This window comes from Penicillium subrubescens (genome assembly GCF_028828155.1).
Source record: "Penicillium subrubescens strain IBT 31985 chromosome Unknown utg000006l_segment0_segment0, whole genome shotgun sequence".
NCBI lineage: Eukaryota > Fungi > Ascomycota > Eurotiomycetes > Eurotiales > Aspergillaceae > Penicillium > Penicillium subrubescens.
The window spans coordinates 314,633-340,238 of NW_026643156.1; the positions used below are offsets into that span (position 1 = coordinate 314,633).

Below are 25,606 nucleotides of genomic sequence, written 5' to 3' on the forward strand. Positions count from 1 at the left end.
AGAGGAAGGTTACTTTTTTTCTTTAGACAGGAAACTTGAGGGTTTATATACGGTATTCAACCTCCAGATTGATTTCCAATCAATCCTGGTAATTCCGTACTGTTAGAAATTGGTTTCGATACTATACGGTATATCACAGCGAGTGTGAATGAAAAGATCTGCGGGGGTTCCTGTTAGGTGTGGTGGACAGCTAGTTGGACAAAGCCGTAGGGCTGAGGGAAGTACAGAGAGGACCAGGTATGCAAGCGAGAAGGACAAGCGTATATAAGATCGGGATCTCTTCGGCACGGCGGGGCAGGCTTGAGATGCCTTATTTTCTTCACTTCTCTTTACTTTCACGCTGTGCTGATTTCCAATGACCTCGGATCAGGCGGAGATAAGGAAGCTGAGCGGGCGCGGCGGTAGTGGCAGTAGTGTAGATTCACTGATTGTTGTTCGTGGGCTCTAGACCTTTTGTCGTCATGCACCGCCTGGGTTTCTCTTCCCTTGCATGAGAGTCGTCGTCGTCAACTTTGGTTCAAATTATACCTGATGCGATAGAGCCAGGCAGACGAGTTCCTAACTTATACGAGCTGTACCCCGACATATACCGGTTGTGCTCTGGTGATTCATCCGTTGTAATTAGTAGACCCCTGGGTTTCCGTCTCGATGTGGATCTGCAGTCATCTGCGTTATCATATTTCCAGGCCGCCTGACTTGCTATCATTTCGGGTACAATTACTGTAATTGAATTCGGTGGCGGCCTAAGTATGCCATTTCTACACACACCTCCTTGCTGCATAATCCGTTGTTCAACCCCTCAGAGGATGGGCAAACTTCAGCTGAACTACATGCTATTCAGCCTGATTTCACTTATTTGCGTATCGCTTCAGTCGCGAGCGGAATGGTATTCAACAGTCTCAAATTTAGAATAGCAAACGCCGCTAAATTTGAAAAGGACCGCAGCCATGATTAATAATATAGTGGGGTTGTTTAAACGTATAGTCCGGATTGCGAAGGGGTAAATTGAGTTTCCACTATGATTGCAAAGAAAAGACCAATGCGGACTGATTTGAAATCAATGCGGAAATGGGGATACTGTATAAATGGCATCCCCACTATCAATGTTCGAGTTGTTCCTACGTAGTTATGCAAGCTTGTAGGGCTTTCCTTTCGCCTAACGTTTCATATTGCCATTCTAAACTATATGGTGCTTCCCTAGCTTGCCTGCATATCACACCAATTCAGCGCACTTTCTCGTTCTTAATTTTAGCAGTGTTGTCCTATCCATTTATCTGCCTCTCGTTTTGGAACGATGCCTTTCACAGGAGTGGTACTCATAATTGGAGCCGGGCCCCGCATTGGAAGGTCCGTCGCATCCAGGTTCGCAAGTAATGGCTACAAGGTCGCCCTAGTTGCTCGCAATTTGTCAGAAGGGTTTTCATCAGAAGGTTATCTCAACATCCAGGCCGACCTGTCTGATCCCAATTCTGTTCCATCAGTATTTCAAACCGTAGGGAAAGCGCTTAGCGTTCCCAATATCGTCGTTTTCAACGGTTTGTGCATTTTATACCTCTCTTGGTTATGTGACTAGCTGACGTGCGAAGGGGCTAACCGTCTCATAACTCCTCACGACGACCCTCTCTCCGCTCCCTTGGGAACGATCAATGCTGCTCGCACAGTCGGTTTTGATAGTGCCTATATCGCCGCTCAGCAGGCTTTACAAGGTTTCAGAATGCTTCCCACTTCAACACCCACAGCGTTCATATATACTGGGAACACATTGAACCAGATCGCCATCCCAGGCGTGATGCCCTTTGCACTTGGGAAAGTGGCTGCAGCAATGCTTGTGGAATATGCCGCCAACGCATATGGTAAAGATGGCTACAGGTTCGATCTCTTTTTTTGCACTTCCCAGTCAGGAGGTGTATTTATTGTATCTGACTCGTGCGCCCAGGTTTTACTTCGTCGATGAGCGCAAACCCGATGGACGACCAGCTGGTTTGCAGCTCGATGGTGATGCACATGCAGACATGTTTTGGACATTAGCTCATGAGCCCAAACAGTCCAAGTGGTTGGTTACGTTTACAAAGGATGGGGGGCGACAGGCATTCGCTGGAGTCGACTTCAACGGCAATACTAGGCACTCGTATGATGATCAGTTTGGTAGATAATATTAATTCGGAGGATCTGTGATTATTGGCATCTTTGGACATATCAACTTGTCATAATCCGCCAACTGCAATCTGCAAATTACAGTCGATTCTCGGCAATCCTCCGAGATTATTGATCGCGCATCTCCTAGTGTCGTACTCACCTGCCTCCGTCTTACAATAGATATCCTCTCATTGGTTTTCTGCCAACCTGTTTCAAGTTTTGCTAGAGTTTGGGATCGAAGTTGATTTCATCGAAAATAGTGTAACGGTGACATGACGAAGACCAACCAACGCCATCAATTAGAGAAGGGAATCTCCTTTTCTGAGTAGGTTTGAAAAAGAGAGTCAAGAATAAAAAATAAAAAAAAAAAAGACACCGCAGAGCCAAACCCGAAAATGACCGCCGCGCCTAGCAGTACAGTGATTGATATAAGGACACCCAATTGCACCAGATAGTGGGAGATAATAGCCCCAGAAACAAAAAGAAGCCGAACCCAGAACCAGAACCCAAATAAGAAACATGTATAGTATACATGCGTCACGCCATACAGCGATAAAAAGGCAAAAGGAAATCAGATGGAGGCGATCTCCGTCGGATTCGATTGAGGAACTGGTTGAAGTCTTCGCAGTCGTTCTTAGGGTCGACAAAAAACCCCGACGGCATGTAGTTCATGGGCATCTGGCTGTTGAACATGAGTGAGGCCATTTGGCTGTCATCGAATGACAAGTTGGCATAGTCAGCCAAGTTCATGAGGTCCATCACATCAAAAGGATTAAAGCCGAGGTTATTGGACCACTGCTGTTGCTGTTGAGGACCACCCTGTAGAGCAAGCGGGTTGACAATGCCCTGCATGTGCAGCTGCTGCGCATAGCGGCCGGACATCTGAGGCTTGCTCTTGATTTAGGGCGCACGCGTCGTCGGGCTGGAACCCGGGGCTATAGGCCGGCTGAGTGGGGCGCATTTTACGCTGACTGAAGGTGTCGGACGAAAAGCGAGACCGAGCCGTGGGGGACTGCAGACTGTTGGTGCTGCCGTCGGATGACTCCTGGCGTTGCATATGCCTGGCGTTGAAGCGCCGCAGGTCCTGCTGCATGGTCTCGGGATTTTCTTCCAAGTGCTCGTCGAGGGCGCCCAGGTGGGTGAGGAGGTCATGTGTGAGCGAGTAGCCGTTGGAACGTTAAGTTATTGATGCCCGACGGGTGCTTCCTGATCGGGCTACAGGGACAATCTACAGGAAAGAATGTTTGTGGGTACGACTAGCGTGTGGCGTTTTATTGAGGTACTGGCCAGGCAGTCCTCAGTGAGTGAATCAGCCTTGCTCAGTGAGCCGATCGGAGACGTGCTCAGATCTACTCCATGAGCAAAAGCGGCGAGAGTCTGAGCACTAATTCGGAGGAAAGGGGAGGGGCAAGACCTGGCATAGGAAATCCGGTCCGCAGGTTGTAAGCATCCCTATATATAGGATTAACATAGCGCCACGGGCGTGCTAATATCTAAACGATTGTTTTCACAAGCTAATTAGGTGTACTATGTATCCGTAGACATGTTATGGAAAGCATTAACAGCCTGGTGTAGGTTTTTGAAGGTTCACCTGTCAAGATATATATTCAGGCAAAGCGGGTTTGGCTCTTTCTAGACATCTACAACATGGATGTGGTCAGGCTTATCAATCAAAACACCCAAACGCACTCTCGTCTCAATGAAAGGGAAAAGATAAAACAATCCGTAAGAAGAGCTTCTGTGTGTGTGGTACATACGGTAATGTACTGCGGCCATACTGGCGATTACTGAGTGTGTCGTAGTTGCTCGTTGAAGGTATCGCGGTGTATATCAATTGGTAGTGCGAAAACGAATGCAAAATAATTATTTTGATTAACCACCTATACCCGGGTATGTAACGAAATCCAAATAGAAGAAGAGCCAAGTTCCAAGGAGAATGAGATGCTATGGTATTAACATCGTCTCTATAGAATCAATACTCCAACCAAATCCCCAAAGGCGCACTAGGCAGCGATCCCGCGCTGCCATCTTTCAATGAAAGTTCCTCGATCTTGACAATCATATCCTGACCTTCCGTCATCTGTTGAACAAAATCATCGTCGACCAAAATCTCAAGACCAGCTTGATTGGTGTGCAACATGCGAGCAATCTTTGATGGGTCGACTCCACATTTCTCACAGATCCTTTGAGTCAGGTCATGCGCAGTGCGTTCTCTCAGATAAATCGTGCGATAATATCGATCCGAGGATGGACCGTTCCTTGTACGATAGATATAAAAGCATGCGACTAGATTCAATGACGAATTAGTTAAATGTATCACGAAAGCACAAGGAATGAAGCATACCAGGCATGGGCGACCGTCGCAGGCCAGAATTTTCCAGACTTGCCACTGACAAGCCATCTTGAGAAGTATCCATGCTGTCCAAGCCCAAACGTACAGAGCTCAGCGATTCATCCAGGGAGGCAGTGCTACCTCGTTGTGCCGCAGTAATTCGGAGCCCAGGACTGGCCGTAGATCGCAATCGAGTGACATGCACCTCAGGATCATTCTCCTTGCTACCACGAAGACCCAGCACGCTCTCCGAGGAACTTGAGAATAACATATTGCGAAGATTGGCCAGCTTTATTTGAAGCTTATCTGCTGCTGGATCCCCGCCCATGTCCAATGACCAGCCATGTTCACGGGTCAGGGTCTGATCGGAACCCTTGAGGTCACCCATACTTTTTGCGGCAACGCTACCCCGCTTGCGTTTCTTCGGTGGCTCGTGAAGCGAAGTCTTCCCAATTTGCTCCGTCAATTTTGCGATTCTCTTTTGAAGATTGGTAATGTCGTTGGATAATTTTCGTTCAGCACCATGGTCTCGGAAAACCCTGATGTTGCAGAAACAAATTTCTGGCTCGTAGGGTGTCTCGAGGTTGTTGAGCTGATCCGATTTGGCGCAAAGTCGCACTGATATACCCTTTACCCCTTTTGCCAACGTAAAATCGGTAGAGAGAAAGTTGAATCGGACTGGGATTGTACATTCGTTCACGCCGGTCATTGGATTGATTGTCCAAGAAACGGTAAATCCATCGAGAAACTCCTCCTCAACCTGCATCTGAGGACCATTTTGACCAGCATATTCGAGGGCTCGAAGTTCAGAGTCTTTCTTATCTGACTCGGCTAAGCCCCGGCTTTCTTTCCATAACCGCCAGTATGATTCTGCGTTGACTCGCTGTTCTTGTTCCTTAAAGCAAACACGGACGAAAGTACGGTACCTAGTTGCTTCGGTAATCGAGCTAGGCGGCGTTGTGTCGATTAATCGTAGATGGTAGATTTGGCCCTTGTTAAGGTAAGACTCGGGTGCCTCCTTCGAGTCTGTGATCATCGCAGTCGAGGCTCGAAGACAAGTATGGAAGCGGAACCTGAGGAAAGCGTTAATATTGAAAAGCCAAACAGATGATGCGGGGTTTGATTTACCTCTCACTCTCAGCCCGTGGTATCCCCGTTGCCGTCGTAGAAAAACTTTGAGGTGACATGGCTTTGACTAGACTTTCCGAACTTTGACGTCTGGAGAATCCATCCTGGGATAATAAGGGTTTCGGCGGCTCATCCCAAGTCTCGTAGCCAGAGTCACAGTGAACGATTTGGCTCGGCTGGCATGCAGGGTTGTTCGCAAATAGATCCGTATGATAGGGCTGATGGGGGTGCATTGGCTGGCTGAAGGAGCTATTATCAATTTTCCAGTTCGGTTGTGAGTTAGGAAGCCATCCTTGAGTGAACTGGGCACTCTCATTCCCGGAATTGTTCTTCGGGGAAATTGACCGGTCAAAATCCTTGGCAGAGTAATTCAATCCTTGTTGGTAGGACTGAAAGCGCTGGCTTTGAGGCGGCATGTTCTGCGCTAAGAAGACATTCATTGAGCTTGGTACTGTACAGTCATTGAACGACCTATGACCCCCAGTATTCATCTTTCCCGCAGTTCCAAAGACACTGGTTATGATATTAGCTTACAGACACTTATCTACCCTTGAGTATGCGCCTACCTTGGTGATAGCGCCGGTCCATTTTCTCTGCTCGAAAACGGGTTATCATATGCTGACTTGGGGTCAGCTTCTCTGTGAAGAAAGGAAAGGCCACAAAGACCTTGGAAGCGCTCAATAAGCTCGTTGTTTGGCCGCTTGGAGCTCTTACTGGAAGAGAGGCAAAAAGTCCATGTTAGGTGCTTGTTCTCCAACACTAAAACGGGATTCTTATCAAATTGTCAGCTCACCGGTTACAGAACATGGAGACGGCTTTCTCGTTTCTTCGGGATTTAATTGAACAGGAAACAGGGGGAGCGATTGTGCAGGGTATGTCTGGTTTTCCGCCTAATGGAAGAGTTTCGAGTTATTTTTTCGCAGACGGGGCTTCAAGCAGTTTTGTATGAGCGCCCAGATATAGTAGGGATATTCTCCTACTCGTTATTTCCCGTGCCCCGCCTGTCGAGCATTGAATCATAGTTACTTCATATTCGGGAAGTGGATACCAAAAGTGACCTTAAAGAGATAGAAACCCAATTTAATTATAAAGAGAGCGTTTTACTCGCTGCGAGAGACACACCATCCGAATCCGTCCATCTAACTAACGTATTGTCAATCAGTTTTCGACCAACGGGATTGGAGATCTTGAAGGTTCTACCGTCCATTCCAAGATCGGCAAATCCCGTGGATCTGGTTGGCAGGCTGTTTGATCCGTGGGGTGCCGGACCTGCCCCACCTGCTACGCTCTGGCTTCATGGATAAACATCTCCATCTATCATCATTGGTTTGGCGTCTGCCAAACCGTAGTCTGGCATTTTGTATCTCCACGGACTCAGGAGGTACTTGGTCAACAATCCGTCAGATGTTGCTCTAGGACCTGAGTATTTTTGATAAGGTTCGACTTGGGACGTTTCAACGGCAATCAATGCAAGCTACAGTAGGATCGTGCGTATATGGAACCCGACGGTACTTTTGCCATATCGATGACATCAGACTAATCGTCCACGAACCGATTTCGATCGATGAGCTTCAGAATTGCAACGTTGTTACTCACGCACTTATTCCCCTGTTGTTTCGTATCTAAACCGACGAGAGACTTGACAATCCAACAGCTGACGAGCGATCAATCTAAAAAGATCATGAAAAGAACTACGTGCTAGTTGGCGAGGAAGCATAAAGTCAAATGCCAGCCTGCTCAAGGCAACCCTGATGAGATTGATAGTGCCTTGCTTGCCCTCCAAGCCACAAGAGCATATGCATAGGGGCCCAGGAATAACCTCACTTTTAACCTTCCTTCTAACCTAATACGGGCTTGTTCAGTCATCTCAACCAACATCAAGGCCCCAGAGCTTTGAATAGACAACTACCATCTGTCTGGATACTCAACGAGGTAGGGAGCACAACAACTCAACGACAAACTACTCATTTAGAGACAGGAGTCCATTGAATTCAGCCTAACAACATTGCACGGTCTATGCTGGGATCCTGAAAAGCCTAAATAGTACATTGGCAAGGTGAGTACAGTATATGGAGATTCCAAGGAGTAGTACGGAGTATCAATTGCCACTTTGGTAGGAGCTAACTTTGTTGAATACCAGGGGAACGGGTCCGTTGAGTCCCTTGGTCCACAGAAGCACAGACCCTCTGTTGACCTCGAGAGTTACTTCAAAAAGAAAACTGAACTCAAGGCACATTATTTGGTACCTAACTGCATCTATCGTGTCTGCATACTAATGTAGCGTTTTGTACCGTTGTGCCGTCTTGGCGACTAAAGGTCGGGCAAAGCCATGTGTGACGTCAACGACGGTCCAAAACATCGAATTCTCCGATTTCAATGAGAAGGATAGCATGATGATAGAGTATAATAAAGTATCCAATTATTAGCCTGTCAAGAGCATAGTTGGGCAGTGAAGTCAAGGAAAAAGTCACTGGACCAGGAAGAATGGGAGAGTGAAAGACCTCGTTAGTTAACTAACTACAGTAGTTAACTAAGTTAGTTAGTTGCCAGAAGCAACAATCTGTCAGCCAGGCTATGCCCGTCAGATAGCCTAATGAACATCAGCCTCAACTGTTTACACCTGGTTGATGCTATTATTATTCCAAGTCCCTAAGCACGCCGACTCTCGTGAGAAATAACTATTCTTGTAACAACTTACTAGACAGTCAAGCTTTGTGGTTGATCGATGCTAGGGACCCAAATTTTCATCTCAGCGAAAGAAATCGCAACACTTTCCATAAGCACAGCCATTGACCTGCCCATTGTGGAGAACCTCTTGGAGATCCAATATTCAAAGACGCAAACTACGCTCAATCGAGAGAGCTAAGCGTCGCCCTCATCGCCTCAGCCACGACACTTAGCGTCAGCAAACCTTAAAATGGGGGGATTCATTCCTCAAGGGGGAATTTGCACTCGCTGCACGAGGTCACTCCAGTGGGTTTATTGGTCTATCAACTCCCTAGTTACCGATCGTTCCTTATAGGATTATTCATTGTTTGGTTAGGGTCCGTTAGGCAACTAGACAAACTACCGAAGAAAAGAGGCTTTTGGACCCTGCATTATCTTCCTCCCTGCGATGTCGTTTACCTTTTTTTTGTTCATCCTTCTTAATAATTAATATTTCATCTCTTTCGACCTACATCATTCTGTTCTCCTCGCCAATTCCTTGCAACCCGCCCGAGGTTATTTTGCGACCGTTGGGAAGTGTGCGGTACCCCCTTCCTTTCAAGGATCGTTTTAGGGATTCGTTGCTTAGCGCCCGCAGCCTCAAAAACACTTCAACTTGAGCACGCGCGCAACGACGTGACTCGATATTGCGCATATCGCTGGTCCTAGTTGACTCCGACGAGACACCAGATCGGTATCGACGAATATATATACAAGTAGGACCTGCTTAGCGCAGTCCGTCGACAAGCGCTAGGGAATATGGGCCCCATATCCCCCAAGGCTGCGATCGCGCACATCTCCAAGCTGCTGGTACTGTCGTATATCATTGACTGGATCTTCATTGTGTACATTTCTGACACCTAAAGCTTCCCGTGTGAAAGCCCAATGACTGATCGATTGAATAGTGGTGTTGCCCTGATCGGCTATGGATTCTACAAACAAGACCCCAACCAGCGTCCCTTCTCCCTCACAGACCCGGACATCTCCTTCCCCTTCACCGAACATGAAACCGTCTCCACCGCAACCCTGATCCTCGTTTCGGTGCTGGCCCCGGCCGTGATCGTCATCCTGGGAGCAGCGCTACTCATCCCCGGCACCGCAGCTGTCGGAGGCGCAAAGGCGTCCAAATCGCAACTGCTGCGACGCAAGTTCTGGGAATGGAATGCCGGTTGGATGGGACTTGCACTGGCCCTGGCAGGTGCCTGGATGACTACACAGGGATTGAAAACGCTGATGGGCAAGCCACGACCGGATCTGCTGGCGCGGTGTAACCCCGATGTGAGGAAGATTGCGGATTATGCGGTCGGCGGTCTCGGTGAGCGCCTCGCAGGGGCTCCGGTGTTGGTGGACTGGAAGATTTGCCGGGAACAGGGGTATAACCTGCGTGTTGATGGGTTCTCCAGCTTCCCTAGTGGACATTCATCCCGTAAGTATTGAGCTGGGTGTGGCTTCATCAAGGGGGAAGATCGATCGCTAATCGACGCCTTTATAGTCTCTTTCGCTGGACTCGGCTACCTGACTCTCTGGCTTGCTGCCAAACTCTCCGTTGGATTCCCGTATCTGCCTCAATTCCCCGTCGAGGGCGATGACCATAGCGACGACCGCACCTCCGTTCGCACGCGCGGCGCAGCACCCCCTGTGCTCCTGATGATCCTCACTTTCTTCCCCACCGCTGTAGCATTCTTCATCGCCTCCTCTCGGTGGTTCAACTACCGTCACCACGGATTTGATATCATTTGCGGCGCTCTGATCGGAATCTTCTTCGCCTACATCGGAATGCGCATGTACCACCTGCCCATCCAGCGGGGATCAGGCTGGGCGTGGGGTCCTCGAAGCCAACGACGGGCATTTGCTCGTGGTATTGGATTCCCCAGCTCTTTGGGAACGGACAGCTGGTCGTATTCGCGCGATCATAAGGCTGCCCAGGTCTCCAATGGCTCAGGCGCTGGTCATGTCGAGCCCGTACATGATGTTGAGAATATCCCGGTGCATGAGCAGCCTGCGCAAGCAGCTGATAGCGAAAGGGTGTAAATGAGGTTCTGGTTGACGCCTCCTTACGTTCTTTTGCGGACCATCAGTTTTCTAATGTCAAATTATTAGAATGTACATAATGAATGTACATAATGAATGTACATAATGGTTGGACAGCCATCAGCCAAGGATAGAGATGTCTCCCATTACATTCTCACGGCGTTTTCATTAATACAAGACACAAAGTACATGGCCTTCCTAATTCCAGTCATGTGTAATTATGTGTTTAGATCTGGTTCACTCTCATCTCCAATGATGTCATATCCAACACTCGACAGAACTAATCTCAGATGAGACTTGCCAGACTTGAATTTCTAATCGGTTTTCTTAAAGGTGTTCGCTTTGTAAGAGACTATAACTACGTAACTTAACTATAGTTAGTTAAGTTAGTTAGTTAATAGATAATTAATAATCGACGGCTTTCCCAGTCGCGAACGCGGGGTTAAGCACGGAGATTGCGTTATTAATCCGCAATGTCCAGCGTTGTTAAATCGCGGGACCATTGACATCCTCCAGACAACAACCAAAACCAAAACCAACTCCCCAAACTCCCAATTTCACAAGAAATGGCATCCTACCTGGTCACCGGCTCATCAAGAGGTCTCGGCCTAGCTCTAGTGTCCCGCCTAGCCTCCCTGCCCTCCGCACAAGTAGGCAAGATAATCGCGACCGCGCGCCAGGACAATTCGCCTCAACTCACGGAGCTCGTGAACACCTCATCTGGCCGAGTTGAGCTGGTCAAATTGGATGTAACAAATAAGTCCAGCATCCAAGAAGCAGCTAAATTGGTGGAGGGGAAGTTGCAAGGGAAGGGGCTGGACTATCTCATCAATAATGCGGGCTTGATGGATTGGAGTTCGACTGGGTTGGAGGGAATGTAAGGATTGAGATATGTCCTTGGAACGAGATGATTCTGACTCCGCTGTTTAGGGATAACTTGAATGATATCTTCCATACGAACGTTACCTCTGTTCATAATGTCACGCAAGCCTTTCTACCTCTATTGCGCAAGGGCGAGAAGAAAGTTGTCATCAATATGTGAGTGACGAACTTTACCACCAGAGAGAGAGAAAATATAGCTAATAATATCTAGATCAACAACACTGGGCTCCTTCGCAAAAGCCGAGGTCTACAGACAATCCCCCACACCCGCCTACAAAATATCCAAAGCCGCACTGAACATGTTGACAGTGCAATATGCTCAGCAATACGAGGCCGAGGGGTTTACATTATTAGCTATCAGTCCAGGTGTAAGTTCCCACACAGCATCTCGTTTTTTAATCCCTTACAGCCCTTACAGGGAAACATTTTTACTGACTCTTACAGTGGCTACGTACCGACCTGGGCAGCGCTCGAGCAGATCTGCCAGTGGAGACTGGAGCAGAGAAGGTTCTGGATATCGTGCAGCAAACTGGACCCCATCAGAATGGGAAGTTTTTGAATATTCATGTCCCTGGTTGGGAGAATGCGTCCGGGAATAATCAGTATGATGGGGAGGAGGTAGCTTGGTAGGGCGTCAAGATAGCGTTGTCTCTGTTGGACTCTTAAAGGTGACTACTGTCACAACTTTGAGCTCAAGGCCTTGACAGCCTCTGGTGGAGTAAGGATACTCTGCAATCGATGCTCACCGAGCTCATAAGCAGCAGGAAGCCAATCATTCACTTTTTCCCCAGTATCATCAACGCCAGTGCCTCTCCAGCCATCAGGCAATTAGCCATCCCATAGCCATTAAAAGCCGCCGCAATCCATTCTCCCTCGCCACGTCGACCAGTCAAGGCTGGTGAAAGTCGTCCAACTAACGGCAATCCATCCGATGAGAATCCCATAATGCCACTCCACGAACTAACCAACTTCCAAGGTGCTTTATCCTCTCTTTCCAAAGAACCGCGGGAGAACAGATTGCAGATGAGAAACAGAATGCGAAGCAACAAAGCTATCATCCGCCGACACAGCTTCATCTATGCGTGTGTTCTCGCCTCCAAAATAGAAATATCCCGTCTTGGCGCTTTGACCAAGGTAGTACAATCCATATCCGTGACGCTGAGTGTCTGGCTCATATGTTGGCGGATAATGGAATCCCCATGACACGAATTTTCCTTGATTAGGTATCGAAGTACCTGGATCCTGAACTGTCATGGTTCCCTTGAACGGGTGGATTCGTCCCCGTAAGCATGGGAGGAGATGTCCGCTATACCCGTTTGTGCAGTATATCACGCTGGCCGCTCTCATTGGTCCTCGAGATGTGCGCAACGTATAGGGGAAAACAGACGTTATGGGCGTTAGGAACTTCTCATCGTACTCAACGGCCTCTACGGCCGTGTTGGTTTCAATGGTCAGTCGACCTGGGTATTTCTTCAGGAGGGCGTCGAAAACCTTGGTGACCAGACGATATGGCCACACTGTACCGGCTGGGAGCAAGGCACCGCCGGAAGCTCCGTGGATCCCATATTCCTATGGAAATTGTTAGGGATGACATCAGAAATAAAACTACAGCCAACAGTCACTGACCTTGAGTACCGTATCAGCATCAAGAATTGTATAGATACCCTTCATGGAAGGATGATCCGCCTCTAGACGCGCAATACTCTCCTGAAAATCCTCAAACTTGCTATCCGTCATAAAGACACGCAACTTCTGAAGCTTCTGCATCTCGCTAGCCTCAACAGCATCATATTCTTCTATCAGTTCTTGCATCTTCTTCAAATTCAGAAGCGTAAACCTTGCAATTTTGCCGGCCCATGAACCTCGGCAAGATGCATATATTCTTCTCCTGCATTAGCAGCCATCTGACCGCCATTGCGTCCTGTCGCCCCAGAACAAAGTGTACGAGCCTCGAGGACAGTGACTGTTGCGGTCGGGTGGTGCTCTAATAGGGTCTTGGCGACAGAGCACCCTGTGATGCCGGATCCAATGATGGCATAGTCTCTTTCGCTAGGTAGACTTTCTGACCGGGTATTCGCGAGGGGATGAGGGATATGTTGCCAGTATGATTGGGTTGGATTTGGTCGTGGAAGGCCTGGATCCGCCGTTACAAGACTCGCTGGAGTGAAATATCAGCCACATTCTTTGTTGTTAAATCCCGTGAATGACGTGCCGGTGTCATTTTCATGTCAACTTACCGAGCTCTTTGTCAGATGCCATGATGAGTTGAAAGAGAAATTAATGTTTCCTCCCAAATATGTTGGAAACTGCAGGTCCTAGGCTTGTCGACAACAGAAGGTCTAGGTCATGCGGGGTTCTCTTGGAGGTAAGATGAGTCCTGCGGATGGAACTGCCTGGTTGGGACAGACTAGCCTTCCTTGGTAACAGTTGGTGAGAGAGGTATATCTCTGCCAGGCATTTCTTCACCGCAAAGCTGATAATAAAATTTACCTGGCTCCTGGCCCAGTCCAAAAAAGAACTCCTGCAAATTTCATGTTTCGCAATTTTACCAAAAATTTTGCCTATACTGTAGTCTTTATCACTATTAGCGCCAAGCAGATCGGGCGCTTCTCGGCAAAATTGCCGCAGGAAATTGATTGATGCGCGAAAGTCCTATCTACGCAGGTCGACCCCATTGATAATGTTAGTGTGGTACTTCCCACCATTCTTTATGATTAATACCGTCTTTAACCGCCTTCCTAAAAAGGATTAGAGCAATACCGCATGTTTCAACCCCTTCCACCTACCCACCAACCTTCCTACCGTAATATTGTATCGAGATGGTTTAATTACAGGAAGTCGCAATAAAACGGTGGCAGAATATTAGTCATGAGGAAGGGGTGGAAGTATCGCGCTAACATTATCAATGGGGTCGACCTGCGTATGGTATGACGCTCTCTCTCCGGGGAACTGGCAATCCCTTGCATGCAGGATTATGGGGTTATGGGGTTACGAGTGGCACGACAAACCCTTATGCAATAAGGCCCTTGGCCCCTGGCCCCATGCAGGCCTTTGACCCTTTTGCTTTCAGGGTCATTCGCCAAATGTGTCTACATCATCGTATTCTTCACAACCGGCTTCGCCGATGAAAGGCAACCAAGAAGATTGAATATAGCGTTCTGCAGGCCTTGGTATGCAATGGCGTATCTACATGCCATCTCGCGTTCCACGGCAACATGCGGGACCAAGCTTTGTTGGAATGTAAGAGGATTGTTTTTCAGGCAAACATATGCTCAAAGACAATGAGAAGGATTTAATGTCGCTTCTTTCCTAGTTCTAGCTTGACAGACTCTCATCCTAAATTATCAACATAGGATCTAAGAACCCAAAATGAGATTCTCCTCCATTCTCCTGACTCTCGTTGCCCTGGTCTCATCTGGCCTGGCAGACAAGTCGTGTACCCCAAGTTTCGACTACTGCTCCGATGTCCTGATCAAGTCCAAGGGTAAGCTGAAGGCGCTTCGCACTCCCGGGTTGCTCGTGGCTAACCCTTGCTAGGCTTCACTGAAGCGGACCTGAAGTCTGTTCTGAAAGGCACTGATTTGGAGAACGAGGATGTGAAGAACGTTCTCTTCCACTGCACGAACCCTGGTATCGTTGGCCACCCCAAGCTTTGCAGCAGTGGATGCAAGGACTCGGCAACGGAGGGAAGCCACCAGTGCGATGGGTAAGCCTTCTTCTCATAATTCCCGGCTCATATATTATTAAGGTCTCGGAGCTAAAAAAAGTTACGCCGTCCGTCTAGCTAAATCGAATCCCATGCGCGTGCCGCCTCTCTATTTGCATACATCGGACTAGTAAATGCTGTACCTCCATCCAATAAGATAGCCATGAAGCTCATCCCCTCATCACCCGTTTCATCTTCCGATGTTGGCACAACCCATCCATAATTAGACTGGAAGTGATTTTAGATTTTGGATCTCATATGTAACTTTCTTCGCTGCGCCCTTCAGGGTCTTTACCAGCCGTTCTGCGGCAAGGCGTTTACCCGATATCGGTCCATTTCCCCATCAGTTCTAGGCTGTCAGAGTCGTTGGTGGGTACTCCTCGGGTAGAAGTGAATGCGAACCACTCAGACACCAACAGTCTTTCTTCCAACGGAATAGTGTTGTTGCTCGGCAAGTCAGAAACCTTCGATATGGACCATTCCATTGCCACGGCCATTAGGTTTATTCACAAACTCAAATAATAACGGAGATTGACCGTCTGTCTCAGCCCACGATAGGATAAACTAGGGTCAAGTTGGTTCTTGCCACCACCCGATTGGCGTATGCTTATCTGTAAGAAATCGCCAAGCCCACGTCGTCTCCACGGCTTATCTGGGGGTGGGCCGGTTATTAGGTGATGCATACTGTCGCCCCCGCAAGGCCTCCGATAAGACCCCGAGACTTTATGTTATATCTGATATTGCTTTTCCACGAGGATGATGGAAATTAACGATCATACTGTTCCTGAAAACATGGCGGACTCTGAAGCGCCCTCAAAGCCCCATGCGGTCACAACTATCGCGAGTGTCGAGATCGACCCTAAGGCGGAGCGGGCTTTGGTCTGGAAGTTCGACCTTCGTCTGCTTCCCGTCCTGGCAATTATGTACTTGTTCAACAGTCTGGACAAGTCAAACCTAGGAAATGCAAAGACAGCGGGTCTTGAAGGTAAGCCATTAACTCCACCATATATCATGATAGTATCTCACACCTCGCTTCCAAAGATTCCCTCCACTTGAAAGGAAACCAGTATAATATGATTCTCAGCATCTTCTTCGTTCCATACGTCCTTACCGCACCATTCCTCGGTCTACTCGGCAAGAAATTTGGACCTAATATCGTGCTTCCATGCATGATGCTTACATTCGGTACATGCACTATTCTGGTGGTTGCTGCGTACAACTTCAGCGGTCTCTTTGCTATCCGCTGGTTCTTGGGCATGTCGGAGAGTGCTTTCTTTCCTCTGGTTATCTACTACCAGACCACGTAAGTTGTTGCCCACATACTCCTATATCGCTAGCAAAGACTAATTATCTCTATAGATTCTACCGTCGAGGAGAACTAGCCCGCCGACTAGCCATCTTCTACGCCGCGCAAAGTATCGCCTCAGCATTCTCGGGCCTCCTAGCCTTCGGCGTCTTCCGCATCCACACAGGCCCCCTCGCATCATGGCGCTACCTCTTCCTGATCGAGGGTTGTGGAACCATCCTCTTCGCCCTGTTCGCGCTTTGGTATCTGCCCAAGTCAGCCTCGGAAGCCAGTTTCCTTACACCAGAGGAAAAGGAACTTGCATATCTCCGCCTCCAGATCGACAGTTCTTCCGTCGTGGACGAGAAATTGAACATCCGGGATGCCTTCCGCATCTTCAAGCACTGGACTAGTTGGGCCATTCTAGCCATTCAAATCTGTCTCGGTGTGCCACTGCAAGGAGTTCAACTGTTCCTTCCAGTCATCATCAAGCGTCTTGGCTACAGCACCGTCAAGACGAACCTATATACCGTGGCGCCTAATGTTTCCGGCGCCGCGATGTTGTTGATTTTGGCTTTCTGCAGTGACTGGACCAGGTGGCGATTCCCATTCATTGCACTGGGCTTCTTGTTCACTTTCATTGGATTTATCATCTACGCTGCCATTGATGTTACACACGAATTGAGTGTTGCGTACTTCGCTACGTTCATGATGGTCTGGTAAGTTCGATCGGTTCTCTCCTAATTTACTGAATTTGCGCTAATAATTTTTCCAGGGGCACATCGGCACCTTCCGTTCTGCTTGACGCTTGGTACAACAACAATATCGCCAACGAGGGAAGACGTGTTGTACTTACCAGTATCGCCGTCCCCGTCGCCAACCTTATGGGAGTTGTAAGCTCCAACATCTTCCGTAACCAGGACGCACCCAAGTATTTCCCTGCGCTGATTACCACGGCTGCGTTTGGTGGTACTGGTATTTTATTGACCCTGGCTCTTGGTCTCTGGATGATGTACGACAACAAGAAGAGAGATCAGAGGCAAGGTGTCCACGTCAAAGCGATGAATATTCCTTCCGAGAATTTGAACGAGGGTCCTGCCAGTGATGACTTCCGGTGGTTCTATTAGTTAGACTCGATACGAGACCTTTTAATGATAATGACAGAATATTTCAAGTATTTGTGAATATTGTTCTCCACGACCCTTATAATTTGAGTATATACATATTCTGTGCACTACTGCTGCGGCCACTGGAATACCTACGTTCCAAAATTGGGCCTTTCATCTCTGGGGCATCAATCTACCATGATCCATTCACGTTAGGCCCCGTAAAACATCCTTGTGCTTTATCCCATCCCGTCATAAGATATAGCTCAGGCTAACAAGGATTAGGGACCTGCCGCATACGGAGCACTTCTCCTGTACCCACCCATGAACCTGGACCTGCATGTATGAATTCCTATTCATCGAAATGGCTCCGTTATCTCGACACATTATTTCGACGATCTCCACCATGATTGGGCTTATGGTCTAGGGGTATGATACTCCCTTCGCATGGATGTTTCATCCGAATGTAACTGGGAGTGGTCCGGGGTTCAATTCCCCGTGAGTCCACAATCTTTTTGCATCTCTGCACGAGTTCTGTACTAAATTAAATGGGTCTGGGCGATCAATCACCTTGGTGTCTATTTTTTTTTTTTTTTTTTCTATTTTAAAAGGTTGGGCTCATAAAGATAAAGAAGCTTCATTATCGGGCGCTTAATAGGGTATCTATGTTGATAGGAAAATACTGAAATCCAGAGAGAGTCACATCATCCGTGGCTAACCTGGTCCACCTCATGGGTGCCCCTTTGATGCCTCCGCGACAACAAAGTCCATCACCGAGGAATAATCTTGGGCAGCAGGAGTCCCATATGATGACTGTGGGAATTTGCAAAGATGGGTCGCCGCATTGTGTGACCGCAGCTCGGTAGTCCCACGGCCAATACCGTCAATGCTGCGGACAATGTAGGTTGTGAGGGTGATTTCATGACGAGAAAGGGTGACCTTCATCTTCTTGTGTTTTTCCGGGTTGGTATTAGGCAGTATCAGCTCGCCTAGGTGAGGATACACTGCATCCCACGTTTGCTCCTTTGAGGTATCCCACGTTGATGGCAGCGGCTTGGATGAAATGCTCGAGACCACATCCAGAAGCAAAAGATGGGTGATAACTGCTTCGACCTCGTCCTTCAATCCCAGACGGCCAGGAGACTTGAGATCTGGAACACTGGGTAGGTTCAGAGAAACGTCGTAGTGAGTGCCAAAGGGCATGGATGAGAGGTTGGTCCGAATGGCGACGGTGAATGAGCCACGAGATGTGAGAAGTTTTCCGCCGAAAGTAGACTCGATCGGTCGAAGGAAATTCTCGACGAGGGCTTCGAGTGTAGCCGGTGATGGGGATGTAGGTGACTTCTTCCAGCTAGCATATGAGTTCGAAGCCCACTCAGGCATATCGAGGCCGGCGGATTGCAAGACCGAATAGATATCGGAAAAGAACGACTTCAGCCACCTCACATGTGATAGATGTTGTAGGTAGGCCAAAGCGGGACGGAGGAGATGGTACTCGGGTGTTGTAGGTCTTATCGATGTCAAAGGACGGGGGAGTTGTGTTCTTCGACGTAGATTTTGACGATGGGCGAAGCACAGCAGGATGCGAATTGCATGAGCTAATCCATCCGCGAGTTGATTATCCCCCTGCGTGGAATCTTGTTCAAGACCAACGCCATGTGTATCGGCATCGACGAGATCCAACAGGATTTCCATATCGTCAGAGACAGGGACGCGGATAAGATTTTGACGGGTGGTCACGCTGCAACCCGCCATAGCCCTGGCTTCTCGGACCAATTCATGGAATAGCTCTTCCTCGAAAACCGAGTCTCGTGCTTGGAGAATGCGGTACTCAATCGGGTCCGTGTCACTAGCGCCACTCGCAGATGGGTTTGAGCTCACAAAGACTTGGTTTCCTTGTTGCACCCGGACCCGGACGTGACGCGCCCCCGTGGGTAGCAGTCCTTTGTCCAGGATCAGACTTCCATCCTTTGCCCGTCTGAGAGAAGCGAGGCCGCGATCGCGGAAAATAGGTGTAGCTGGTATGAAGTGGTTAGAGAAAGGCGGTACTCTGTGCTGGCGCAGGACATAACTCATTCATACCTTCGATGAACCCATACTGCACAGCTAGTGCTTGTCTTTCCCGTGGGTGTCTGCAGACTTTCCATCCCTTATCCTTGATGGCCAGAACCTCACTCCAATACCGAGTCTCTGATTCGATCTCGCCGTTCAGTCTGGTGGCAGCACTCAACAGCTTGCTTGACGCGGCCTCGAAGTTCTGAATCCGCCACCCCCTCGACACTGTTGCAATATCCCTTATCGCTGACTCGGGTCTCGGGGGAGGATTGACCAAGTCGGAATCGAGGGTACCGAGAGGCGCGAGTTGTTTGAGCAAAGGAGACATAGAGGTTTCGGCCTGGCGCGGTGCATGCTTCGACAGAAGCAGGGAAATGAAATCAAGAGCGAGCATGGTTTCCTGGTGTGACTTGCTGTTGAGGAATTGCTTAGCTACACTGCTTTAAAGGGTTTTCACGGGGGTGAATGCGACAAACATTGCGAATTGGGTGATCTCGAGGCGTCGCTTGTACAGTTGCTCACGACGCTCAGTCGCATCAGCGTCTCCAGTCTCCTGCTCGCCATCGCCCATTTCTTCGTCCTGCTGCACGCCATGGCGTGCCTCTTCCTCGGCGATCTTGGCTCGGAGAACCTCCTCGTTCACCTCACGAAAGGAACCCCACTGGTTGTTGATCTGGGCGATCTCGACGGGGAGGGTGTCGGGGCGCTCGCTTTGCTCAGGAGGCGGGCGCAGGGGCAGGGTGAAAGATTCGACCATGGTTGCAATGGCCAGCGCAGTTCGTGCAGCTGGCTGGTCGAAGAGATGCGACGATTGTGTGAGTTATAAACGGGAAGAAAGAACGAGCTGCTCGGTGGATCGGGGAAGGCAGATTAGATGTCACGTGCTGCGAGAGGAGCTGCAGTGGGGCTTCGGCCGAACAGCTGAGGAACTGAGGAGATTCTTGCCATAACTCATTGAAATGTGAATTGAAAACTACCCCAGGACGGGGTAGGCCCTGCATCTACCTGTCTCTATATCTTTATCTTCTGAATCCTTACATCTGAATCCTCTAATTGTTTAAGAACAGAGTGATTGTATGTTGAGGTCATAATGGAGACACGATTGAATTATGCTCCCCTTCCATCAAGAATACGTCGAACCTCAAGACGAAATACTTGCGATACTGCTGCCTAACAGGGAGTAGGCACCTAAGAAGCCACCATCAGCGCTGCCTAGCTTTGACAAAATCAACCAGGTCAAAGAAGCTCTTCTTATAGAACCTCTCTTGAGACTTTGGATCAACTCCCTGAATGCCAAATTGACTCGGTTGCCCAAATTCCCAATTATCAATAAAGCTCCACGCCAAAGCACCCATGACATGCACTCCATCCTCGTGGATAGCGCGGAGGATCTCGGACATGTACGAGAGATAGTATGTGCTGCGAGTCGAGTCATAGCGCTGGTCCGAGAGCTCCTTCTCAGACTCTTTCCATAGGGGGAACCCAAATTCAGAGACTAGGATCGGGTGTCGGAATGTGTTCCACAGGTAGGATAGATATTCGCGGAAGTAGGTTGGTGTGATGTAAACGTATGACTCTGAAAATTCATTAGCATATGTGGCTCATGGTAAGTAGAGATGGAGGGCCAAGGAGTCGTGTACTCACCAGACCTGTAGCCAATATTCCACCCATATACGTTCTTCGTTTCTTGATTGACACAGTATGGGAAAAGTGAATTGGAACTGGACTTATTCGCTGCACAGGCAGTGATTCCTTCATCAGCCGGCGACACAACCGTAGCTGTATACGGATCAATGGCAAAGAAATCGGCAGTTTGACCAATGAATTTCAATTCAGTCTTATTCAACTGCCTTGCACCGGGAAGAGTGTGCAAAATTGAATCGGGGTATTGTTTTCCGAGGAAAATCGGGTCTGCAAAAAAGGCAAGTTGCATCTCATTGAATCGATTGGCGGCATCGATGTCACTGTTATTTTTGGGGTTCTTTGGTACGCCAAAGTTATCGTTAAGCTTGAGACTCATCTTTCCAGTGGCTTTTAGTTCCTCGTGGTAGAATCGGTATACCTGGGCATGCGCATGTATAACATTATCAACACCCTGGAAATTGAATGCATAGAGTAATGGCTCATTGAATGTGACCCAGATGGGGACTCGATCTGCGAAATTAGCCAACACAATCTTCCCGTAATTGACGAACGCATCAACAAAAGTTTCATTTTGATAGCCAGCATTTGCATATCCGATGTCGGGATGTCGAGCTGCAGGAGTTAGAGCTTGCAAAGAAAAGAGGGGCTTATTTTGGGTAAACAATGTGCATACCGATATTATCGCTGGCCACAAACACCAGAGGACTATCGAAGTGCAGCATGGTCACGACAGGCTGCATTCCGGCATCAAGAACAGTGTCGATCAGATCGTTATAATGATCAATTGCTTGTTTATTGACCGGAGTACCAGGCAAAACGAACGGCAAAATGCGGGTCCATGGAATACTGAAACTGTAGTATTCCACACCCATAGCTGCCAGGCGCTCAATATCCTGTTTATAGTAGAAGTAGTTCTCATCCGTGACATAGTCTTTGGGACAACTGGCCGAGGCGAATTTCTCAAGGAGGGATGGTGAGCGTCCTTCGAGGGCAACTGCGCCCTCAATTTGAGCAGCGCTGCCGGCCACACCGAAAATGAAGTCGTCGGGAAAGTTGTAACAGTCTGTGGGCCCAAAATAGTCTCGAGGTGGCAGGACCAGCTCACTGGTTGGAACTGGAGTAGGACTGACGGTAGTCGAAAATATCCCAGTTGTGGTCTGGATCTAAAGTTAGTACATGTTAAATTATTGAAGTCTGATTCTCATGACTTACATAGTTTTGCAGACCCGCATTCAACCACATAGACGACCACGCAGCTTGTCCGTAGGGATTACTACTATCTGTTGCACTGATGACCGTTTGGCCAGGAAGCCAGTTGCCCCAACTCGATGTAGAGACCGTCGTTCTCAGGTGTTTAGCTGCATCCTCGTATACCGGAGCGTAGGTCTTAGTAGTAGTTGGTGAGGGAATGGAAGTTGCATAGCGGACTGTCTCCTTCAGTGAATAGGAGAATGGTTGGAAGTGATAACTTGGTGAAGCAGTAGACTTTGTGCACTGAGGTCGGGTAGTGTATCCTGTGGTTGTGAGGTAAATCTCCTGGGCCTGCGTAGCGATGGCAAGGCCCAGGGCAGCAATGGAAGCCATTCGCATGTTTGAGTGCTGTTTAGAGATTCAAGCAACAACTTTGACCTCTCAGAGTCAGCAGCACGTCATTCTTAAGTATTCTACAACTGTTAGCATTTACGCGTTTACTTTGGGTCATCGAGCCCCACACCCCGCAAAATGCATCCCTGCACCACGGGTAATTATCGGATGCTGAGCATCGTACTTCGTATTGATTGTCGTACTTCGTAAAGGCAGACTTATTTGGTATGGCGCTGGCTCAGACTAATTTAATAAAACTTCTTTGATGATGCGGGGTGTGCGTAAAAAGAGGGAGTAGATCGACGGCCTCCGCATCTTGGTTGCATTGTCTCGTAGCACGGTTGGCAGCCAAGATCCGCAACCGGAACATGAAGTCTCTCGGCCATGTAAGACACCGCCGAGTATACAAGCCGAGGTTTGGAAATAGAACTTAGTTATACAGAGGGATTCTACGTCTTTAGGAAAGAATTAGCGATAGTGCAGCACGATCAGTAGGTCTTCAAATGCATTAGCGTAGTATTCCCCATCTACCTGTGATTCTTTCCCTTTTAATGAGAGAATTTTAATTTCGTTAAAACAACGATCCCCGTCGCGAAATTCAAATCTATAGAATTTATACAATTTGTTCAAAGATGCGAAATCTCCTTACCCTTAGCCGTCATCAACTGTCCAATACGGGAGTCGACCTTGCTAAACATCGCAATAACAGCCTGTCTCAACTCAGCAGGGACAGCCTCCAAAGTCTCCGACACATTCTCAACCCATTGCTTCCTCTCATTCTCATCAAAAACTCTATTCCATAGCTCTCGAGGCTGCACATAGTCCTCATCATCAACTGCAATCTCGTTTTGGCCCAAGACAGCAAAGCGTTCAATGGGCTCGGTGTGTCGCACATCTGAAGTCACCTGGCTGGGAATACCGGGGCTCAAGGTACTACGCACGTAGTTGGGATCGCCGCCATAGTTGCGAGTGTGGACGCTCATGCCGTCTCTCTCATATGGAGCGTAGACAGGGCAGACGGCGCGGTTGGATGGGAGTTGGGTGTAGTTGACTCCCAGACGGTACCGCTGGGCGTCAGGGTAAGCGAACATACGAGCTTGCAACACTATTTCCAAAATGTCAGAGGAGTAAAACTGTGGGCCAATTGAGGTCGACTTACTAGGATCGGGAGTCATCGCAATGCCGGGTACCATATTCGAAGGTGAGAATGCTGCTTGCTCAATTTCGGCAAAATAGTTCTCGGGCTGGATGGGTCAGTACACAGTTGATCAGAGAGTATGAAAAGTTTGCTCTTACATTCTTGTTAAGAGTCATCTTGCCAACCTCGATCAGCGGGAACTCCTTATGAGACCAGACTTTGGTGATGTCAAAAAGACCACGACCATAGTTCACAGCCTGTTCGGGTTCCATGACCTGAACATAGAGCTTCCAGACAGGGTACTGTTTGCGAGAGATGGCACCCCACAAATCCTCGTTATGGAAGTCGGGATTCACACCGGCCATGCGAGTGGCCTCTTCTTTCGAGAAATGGGTGATGTTGTCAACGGGCCGGAAGTGGAATTTGCAATAGCGGAATCGACCATCAGCAGTGACCATCTTGAAAGTATGCACACCAAAGCCAGTGACCCGACGAATCGAATCAGGGATGCCTCGGGACCCGAAGAGATGCATCAAAGCATGAACACTTTCGGGTTGGTTCACGTGGAAGTCCCAGAACTGAGGAATCCGTTATTAGCTGCAACAGAGTGCATCCTCGTCAACGAAGACTTACCATTGTCCAATCGGGACGGTTAGTTGAAGGATGTCTCTTGTGACTCCTGTTCAGGGAGGGGAAGCGAATGGGGTCGCGAACAAAGAAGACCGGCTTGGTTGCGTTAGAGCACGAGTTCTGATATACGGTGAAATTGTTAGAGAAGACTCACAATATGGTTTCCCACAATGTCATGGTTTCCTTCCTCGGTGAAGAACTTGACAGAGAAACCTCGTACATCCCGGACAGTATCTGCACTACCCTTCTCGCCGCCGGTTGTACTAAGGCGGAACAGAACTGGAGTCTTCTTGCCGATTCCATTCAAGAACTTGGCCGAAGTGAGAGAAGAAACATCATTAGTTACTTCGAACTCGCCCCAGGCGCCTGCAGCCTTAGCATGGACAACTCTGTAAAGTTCCCGTAAGTGAGTGTTTGGGACGAAAGAGATGAAATGAATACACACCTCTCAGGAATGCGCTCTCTGTTGAAATGAGTCAAAGTCTCAATGAGAAGTGTATCGCCCAGAGTTGTAATGCCACCACCACCCAAAGTAGGCAAGGTGATGCTGGTGGAAGGGTCAGAGACCGGCTGGCCTTGGAGGATGTCAGAAGGAGGTCAATGGCAATGGCTGCGAGTAGGTGAAATACTGTACCTTCTGCGAAGGTGAAACGAGGATTCGACATTGGGAATTTGTTGTTTCAAGTGCAGTTAAAAACTGTTCATCTGTAGGTTGTTGCATCCACTGGGCAATGGAAAGGCTTTTATAACACTCAATTTACTATACATAGTTTTCCTTATCAGTGCATATGGGAGGAGTCAAGAATGGCCCTCCGAATTAAAGCCGATCCGTCCCATCTGATGAACCTTACTAGAGCGATGCATGACGGAAGCAGATAGGAAAACCATCTGCGCCCAGGAGGTGAGCATTCACAGTCAGTTCAGCAAAAAACCCTCTCGCCGACATCCGTAACATCTTAATGATGCCGCTATAACCGTGCTTCATTATTGTAGTCGTCACTCAATTTTTCAACTCTTTGGTCGCTGCCTGGGGATTCAGGGGTGGTCCGAGGTGGTTTGGAATGATGGGAGACCACATTTCAGTGCAGATAATATTCATCGCCGAGTTTCAGCCGCCGAGTCATCTCCGCGATTCCCCGAGTTCGTTATTTATCACCAGCCTCAGTCCATGACTGTTTGCTTACTACAACCGAAGTGCGATGATTGGTCAATTGCTCTACTGGAATGGGAGAAAGCGGAGAAG

The 25,606-nt window shown here is 48.5% G+C and overlaps 11 protein-coding genes across 11 annotated transcripts; 5 read left to right on the forward strand and 6 right to left on the reverse strand.

Annotated features, from left to right (window-relative positions):
* Positions 1 to 1,294: 1,294 nt before the first annotated feature.
* Positions 1,295 to 2,153, forward strand: N7473_008647 (uncharacterized protein; the record flags this gene model as incomplete). The annotated part of the gene is made up of 3 exons (XM_057154587.1): positions 1,295 to 1,535; positions 1,587 to 1,869; positions 1,937 to 2,153. 3 exons carry the CDS (start codon positions 1,295 to 1,297, stop codon positions 2,151 to 2,153), a joined length of 741 nt encoding a protein of 246 aa, XP_057005717.1.
* Positions 2,154 to 2,673: 520 nt separating this feature from the next.
* Positions 2,674 to 3,229, reverse strand: N7473_008648 (uncharacterized protein; the record flags this gene model as incomplete). Its single annotated transcript, XM_057154588.1, is given in 2 exon segments — positions 2,674 to 3,028; positions 3,048 to 3,229. 2 exon segments carry the CDS (start codon positions 3,227 to 3,229, stop codon positions 2,674 to 2,676), a joined length of 537 nt encoding a protein of 178 aa, XP_057005718.1.
* An 879-nt stretch (positions 3,230 to 4,108) lies between these two features.
* Positions 4,109 to 6,012, reverse strand: N7473_008649 (uncharacterized protein; the record flags this gene model as incomplete). The annotated part of the gene is made up of 3 exons (XM_057154589.1): positions 4,109 to 4,422; positions 4,481 to 5,541; positions 5,597 to 6,012. The coding sequence occupies 3 exons, from the start codon at positions 6,010 to 6,012 to the stop codon at positions 4,109 to 4,111; spliced, it is 1,791 nt and encodes a 596-aa protein (XP_057005719.1).
* A 3,049-nt stretch (positions 6,013 to 9,061) lies between these two features.
* Positions 9,062 to 10,333, forward strand: N7473_008650 (phosphatase PAP2 family protein; the record flags this gene model as incomplete). The annotated part of the gene is made up of 3 exons (XM_057154590.1): positions 9,062 to 9,147; positions 9,208 to 9,728; positions 9,795 to 10,333. The coding sequence occupies 3 exons, from the start codon at positions 9,062 to 9,064 to the stop codon at positions 10,331 to 10,333; spliced, it is 1,146 nt and encodes a 381-aa protein (XP_057005720.1).
* Positions 10,334 to 10,899: 566 nt separating this feature from the next.
* On the forward strand, positions 10,900 to 11,845 carry N7473_008651 (SDR family oxidoreductase; the record flags this gene model as incomplete). Its single annotated transcript, XM_057154591.1, has 4 exons — positions 10,900 to 11,210; positions 11,264 to 11,371; positions 11,427 to 11,583; positions 11,660 to 11,845. 4 exons carry the CDS (start codon positions 10,900 to 10,902, stop codon positions 11,843 to 11,845), a joined length of 762 nt encoding a protein of 253 aa, XP_057005721.1.
* Positions 11,846 to 12,196: 351 nt separating this feature from the next.
* N7473_008652 (NAD(P)/FAD-dependent oxidoreductase) lies at positions 12,197 to 13,474 on the reverse strand (the record flags this gene model as incomplete). Its single annotated transcript, XM_057154592.1, has 4 exons — positions 12,197 to 12,784; positions 12,842 to 13,030; positions 13,078 to 13,373; positions 13,453 to 13,474. 4 exons carry the CDS (start codon positions 13,472 to 13,474, stop codon positions 12,197 to 12,199), a joined length of 1,095 nt encoding a protein of 364 aa, XP_057005722.1.
* Positions 13,475 to 14,584: 1,110 nt separating this feature from the next.
* Positions 14,585 to 14,925, forward strand: N7473_008653 (uncharacterized protein; the record flags this gene model as incomplete). The annotated part of the gene is made up of 2 exons (XM_057154593.1): positions 14,585 to 14,699; positions 14,753 to 14,925. The coding sequence occupies 2 exons, from the start codon at positions 14,585 to 14,587 to the stop codon at positions 14,923 to 14,925; spliced, it is 288 nt and encodes a 95-aa protein (XP_057005723.1).
* Positions 14,926 to 15,713: 788 nt separating this feature from the next.
* Positions 15,714 to 17,333, forward strand: N7473_008654 (putative MFS transporter; the record flags this gene model as incomplete). Its single annotated transcript, XM_057154594.1, has 4 exons — positions 15,714 to 15,906; positions 15,963 to 16,224; positions 16,281 to 16,925; positions 16,982 to 17,333. The coding sequence occupies 4 exons, from the start codon at positions 15,714 to 15,716 to the stop codon at positions 17,331 to 17,333; spliced, it is 1,452 nt and encodes a 483-aa protein (XP_057005724.1).
* Positions 17,334 to 18,041: 708 nt separating this feature from the next.
* Positions 18,042 to 20,124, reverse strand: N7473_008655 (mediator of RNA polymerase II transcription subunit 17; the record flags this gene model as incomplete). The annotated part of the gene is made up of 3 exons (XM_057154595.1): positions 18,042 to 19,330; positions 19,395 to 19,780; positions 19,844 to 20,124. 3 exons carry the CDS (start codon positions 20,122 to 20,124, stop codon positions 18,042 to 18,044), a joined length of 1,956 nt encoding a protein of 651 aa, XP_057005725.1.
* Positions 20,125 to 20,569: 445 nt separating this feature from the next.
* Positions 20,570 to 22,601, reverse strand: N7473_008656 (glycoside hydrolase family 1 protein; the record flags this gene model as incomplete). The annotated part of the gene is made up of 4 exons (XM_057154596.1): positions 20,570 to 20,943; positions 21,012 to 21,623; positions 21,685 to 22,168; positions 22,224 to 22,601. The coding sequence occupies 4 exons, from the start codon at positions 22,599 to 22,601 to the stop codon at positions 20,570 to 20,572; spliced, it is 1,848 nt and encodes a 615-aa protein (XP_057005726.1).
* Positions 22,602 to 23,221: 620 nt separating this feature from the next.
* N7473_008657 (catalase) lies at positions 23,222 to 25,028 on the reverse strand (the record flags this gene model as incomplete). The annotated part of the gene is made up of 7 exons (XM_057154597.1): positions 23,222 to 23,700; positions 23,755 to 23,839; positions 23,892 to 24,311; positions 24,367 to 24,459; positions 24,518 to 24,752; positions 24,809 to 24,938; positions 24,998 to 25,028. 7 exons carry the CDS (start codon positions 25,026 to 25,028, stop codon positions 23,222 to 23,224), a joined length of 1,473 nt encoding a protein of 490 aa, XP_057005727.1.
* Between the last annotated feature and the right edge of the window lie 578 nt (positions 25,029 to 25,606).